We start from the raw sequence: 4,918 nt of genomic DNA, 5'->3' as shown, positions 1-4,918 counted from the left end.
ACATATGTTACCAAGCAAATTGTAGATGGCCGAATTTAAAAAGATATTAATGCCATGCACGACAACTTCAAACAAGTAATGCGTCAATGACAATCACGATAATCGATAGGTTTGGCGTCAAAGGGTTCAAATAGAGTTTGCAAGATTGATTTTTCGATTAAGAGTAAGTTCCACATTTTCATGTTGACAGATTAAATTATTTGAAATCATCAACTAATATTATTAGCTATGCTGGAAAAGTTGGATGAGAACTAAATAATAAATCATTTGAGATTCATTGAATCTCACAAAAAGCCACATTACCAAATTCATTGCTACAACCAACCTAATATTAATCAGAAATCAAGAATACTGGATAACAAAGATATATTATACTTTAAGGGCCAGATACATAGATACCCCCCTGAACTTCTTTGCATATTTCAGATAACCACCTAAATACAATCTATGATCACTTGAACAATTGATCTCTATTAATTGTACCTATTTAACCCTTCAAAACCAACAGGTTTACAAACCTTAGGGATCTTTTTTGATCGTATTTCTAATTTTTGACAATCACGATACATTTTCAGGAGAATGATATTTATAATCCAACTTACATCTAAAAAGAAAATGATACTCTTTACCTATGCCTATTTCATTGCCCAAGTTCAAGGTACTCCACCACTCTTTTGGGAAGTGAGTGTGATTTCCCTGCATATTTAAACTAACGAAATCAAAATGGAAAAAGCTACATTGACCTGTAGTAGTAGTTTCTGAAGTTATTTTGCCTGAAACCATATTATGACTTGTAAAAACTAAGGTTTAATAAAGTGTCGGATTTGTATCTTACGTGTTTGACCACAAAGATGAGAGGTTGACCAATGATGCTCATTTGAAATACAAAGTAGTAGTAACTAAGTAGGGAGGCATCTATTTGATCCAACATTGAACCCGAAAATTCAACCTTTTCGGAGAGGTACCACAAATTTGTTTATTTAGCTCCAAGTTTTCTTTATTTTCTAGTTAGCCTTAAAATAGATATTAAACTATCATCTAAATCTGGAATATATCATATTACAGAAGAAAAAGAGAAAAGGAGAATTGACAAATTTAGATAGAGGCGCAACTCTAGAACTAGAGGACAGAGGTGGGGATAAGAAGCTATTTAAGCTCACCAAGGCGAGAGAGAGGAAGGCACGCGACTTGGATCAAGTGAAGTGCATCAAGGACGAGGATGGCCAAGTGTTGGTACAGGAATCTCGTATTAGACAGAGATGGCAGTCATACTTTCATGAACTCTTGAACGAAGGAGGGGACAGAGACATTGTGTTGGGAGACTTGGAACACTCGGATAGGCGTCGCAACTTTGGATATTGTAGGAGTATAAAGGTTTAGGAGGTTAATGGAGTTGTTCGTAGGATGCGCAGGGGAAGAGCGACCGGGCCTGACGAGATTCCTGGGGAATTTTGGAAGAATGCAGGCAGAGTAGGCTTGGAGTGGCTGACTAGGTTGTTTAATGTCATTTTCAAGACAGCGAAAATGCCGGAAGAATGGAGATGGATTACAATGATTCCCGTGTACAAAAACAAAGGAGACATTCAAAGCTACAACGACTATAGAGGTATCAAGCTGTCGAGTCACACTATGAAAGTGTGGGAAAGGGTGGTGGAAATGAGGGTGAGGAGAGGTGTGTCTATTTTAAAGAACCAGTTTGGATTCATGTCGGGGCTCTCGACTACAGAAGCCATTCATATTGTAAGGAGATTGGTGAAGCAGTATAGGGAGCAGAAGAGGGACTTGCACATGGTATTCATTGACCTAGAAAAGGCCTACGATAAAGTGCTAAGAGAGGTCCTATAGAGATGCTTGGAGGCTAAAGGTGTACCTGTGGTGTACATTAGAGCGATAAAGGACATGTATGATGGAGCTAAGACCAGGGTAAGGATGGTAGGAGGAGACTCGGAGCACTTCCCTGTTATGATGAGGTTGCACCAGGGATCAGCACTTAGCCCGTTTCTATTCGCCCTTGTGATGGGTAAATTGACGCGACAAATACAAGGTGAGGTGCCTTGGTGTATGTTGTTCGCGGATGACATAGTCCTGATTGAGGAGACTCGCAACGGAGTTAACGATAAGCTGGAGGGCTGGAGACAAACGTTGGAGTCTAAAGGATTTAAATTGAGTAGGACCAAGACAGAATACTTGGAGTGAAAGTTCAGTGGCCTACCGTGTGAGGCTGATGAAGAAGTGAGGCTTGGTACCCAGTCCATTCAAAAGAAAGGAAGTTTCAAGTATCTTTGGTCTATTATACAGGGAGATGGAGATATCGACGATGATATTTCACATCGTATTGGTGCAGGGTGGATGAAATGAAGGCTCGCCTCTAGAGTGTTGTGTGATAAGAAAGTGCCACCAAAACTTAAAGGCAAGTTCTACAAAGTGGTGGTTAGACCGACCCTATTGTACGGGGTGGAGTGTTGGCCAGTCAAGAAATTTCACGTTCAGAAGATGAAAGTCGCGGAAATGCGAATGTTGCGGTGGATGTGTGGGCACACTAGGAGGGATAGAATTAGGAATGAAGAAATCCGAGACAAGGTGGGAGTGGCATCGGTGGAAGACAAGATGCGGGAAGCGAGGCTGAGATGGTTTGGGCACGTGAAGAGGAAAGACATAGATGCCCCAATGTGGAGGTGTGAGAGGTTTGCTATGGACGGTTTCAGGAGAGGCAAAGGGAGGACAAAGAAGTATTGGAGAGAGGTGATTAGAGAGGATATGGCACAGTTTCAGCTCACCGAGTACATGACCTTAGATAGGAGGTCGTGGAGGACTCAGATTAGGATAGAAAGCTAAGTGGCCAATCATATCACCTTATTAGTTGTAGTTTTGCTCATTTGTTTATTTCCATTTGATTGCTGCTTATATTTGTTGGGTCGTTGTACTATGGTGGCCTTAGTTATCTATAGTAGTTAATGCTCCTTTCTTTCCGGACTGTTCTAACATGACTTTCTCGCTTTTGTAATTACTTGATTTCATATTGGTTTTCGATATGCTTAATCCTATCTAACCTTTTGTCTTGTTTTTCCTCTCTTGTTCTCCTCTCTTGAGCCGAGGGTCTTTCGTAAATAGCCGCCCTACCTTTTAAGGTGGGGGTTAGGTCTGCGTACACTCTACCCTCCCCAGACCCCACATGGTGGGATTATACTGGGCTTGTTGTTGTTGTTGTTGAGATAGAGGCGCAACTCGAAATTTTGCCTTTATTATGGTGTATCTTCTCAAAGTTTTAGCAATAACAACTCTGACTCCCTAACTTAAAGTTTTCCCCATTGGGAAACGCTATCAAAAGAAACATAAGGAAATCCACAGAATCTCAAGAACGAATCTGCAAAAGCTTACCAACAACATGAGGCTCTACGCCACCCAAATTTCAGGTCATCCACGATGGTAAGCATGATTTGAAATTTCTTAATCCCGTTGCCGATTGGAACTAATTTGGTTGTCAAAGAGACACAAAAACAGCTTGTCAATAACAAAACTCAGATATATAATGGTTAGGGCATGGTTAACGAGTTGAATGCATACAATAAGTCGTGCATGCTCCCCAGAAAAGAAAAGCCCTTCCATCTGAACATTGCAAACAACCTCCTCTTGTTTCTTCATATGATTTAGTCATCCCAAGGCTTAACGTCCAAAGAAATGGATGACTTTTCACCTACAAAAGTAACAACAACAGGATGAAGCTTATTGATGATTTACTTGAGCAAAGGAACATATTTTCCACATTCAAGTTCGAAGATGTTTTGCATTTTCTTTCCACAGTAATTGTGAATTGAACACAAAATCAATTGAGAAGGAAATATCAAAGCTCACTCTCTTTCTTCTTGGTAGATACCTTACCAACCTCCATTGCTTCCGCTGCCTTCGTCTCCGTTGTCTCCTTTCCAAGGAGATTAATATCATCTAGTTGCATACGTCCAATGTGTCAAACTACGCTTGGTCATAGAGAAATAAACATTAATCAGAGAAATCTTACCTTCCTATTCTGAAAAATATGTTGACCGAATATTATGTATTAAATGTTGCACCCAATATCAAAATGTTAACCTGAGCATCCCGCCAGCAAGCGGGAAAGAAATGCACAAATCTCCTAACACCAAGATTAAAACAAAGTTTGTGGACTTCGTTAATCCAAATAAAATAATTCAAACATATCATCAAACGCCTTTCCTACCTAAAGTCCAGATGATATATGCAGGAAATGATGGAAGAAGGAAGTAACCTATAGCTACTACGTGATTCAAAATTCTAACGCGGTGGACAGATGACATCAAATAATTATCGTGCAAAGAAGAGGAAAGAAGCATCTGATTATAGATAAATCTTAAGTGGATAGGATTTGCAAACAAAATTTAGTACTTTGTGGGGAAAAGAAGTATTGTATTGCTCCAGACTAAGAAAGTCCACTCCATAGAATTATAACAAACATAACAATCAAAGAACAATTAGAAGAGATCATATTAAACCAGTCGAACAGAAATCATCAAAAATAAATTCCAAATTCAAAAGGATAAAAGGATAAAATTACGCATACCAAGAAAATTGTTATTACCAACATAGAGGGCAATAAAAATAGCAAATTGCACCGAAATAGCTTACTCAAAGCAGATACAATAAAACAAAAATGAACTATAACATCTACATGAGAAATTCCTAAATTGACCGGCGATGAAGAGAGATGGAAGAAATTACTTTACCATAAGTGAGAGTATTAAAGGACAGGTGGTGCTGATGCGTGGCAATTCTTAAAAGACACGTTGCATAAATATTGCTCAAAGGTCTAAAGTGCCCTCAACTCAAAAGTTATTGGCATTAAGCTACCACATTGATCCGCACTGCCATCTCACATTTCTATATAGTAGAAATCAGTGGCGGACCC

At 39.4% G+C, this 4,918-nt stretch overlaps 1 protein-coding gene across 8 annotated transcripts; it reads right to left on the bottom strand.

Moving 5' to 3' along the window:
- Positions 1–448: 448 nt before the first annotated feature.
- On the bottom strand, positions 449–4,707 carry LOC132619871 (elongation factor 1-delta 1-like). 8 transcript variants are annotated; one of them, XM_060334633.1, is made up of 5 exons: positions 4,574–4,707; positions 3,853–3,969; positions 3,565–3,694; positions 3,379–3,469; positions 449–696 (listed from the first exon to the last, which is right to left on the bottom strand). In XM_060334633.1, the coding sequence occupies exons 2-5, from the start codon at positions 3,940–3,942 to the stop codon at positions 654–656; spliced, it is 354 nt and encodes a 117-aa protein (XP_060190616.1). In that variant the 5' UTR covers positions 3,943–3,969; positions 4,574–4,707; the 3' UTR covers positions 449–653. The 8 variants fall into 8 exon arrangements, with proteins under 8 accessions (XP_060190616.1, XP_060190619.1, XP_060190622.1 ...); XM_060334636.1 differs by having other exon boundaries at positions 3,875–3,969; XM_060334639.1 differs by having other exon boundaries at positions 3,880–3,969.
- Between the last annotated feature and the right edge of the window lie 211 nt (positions 4,708–4,918).

The sequence above is a fragment of the Lycium barbarum genome, chromosome 11 (genome assembly GCF_019175385.1).
Source record: "Lycium barbarum isolate Lr01 chromosome 11, ASM1917538v2, whole genome shotgun sequence".
In the NCBI taxonomy this organism is placed as follows: domain Eukaryota; kingdom Viridiplantae; phylum Streptophyta; class Magnoliopsida; order Solanales; family Solanaceae; genus Lycium; species Lycium barbarum.
The sequence above is the reverse complement of the archived record's forward strand: the minus strand, read 5'-3'. Positions and strand labels throughout refer to the sequence as shown.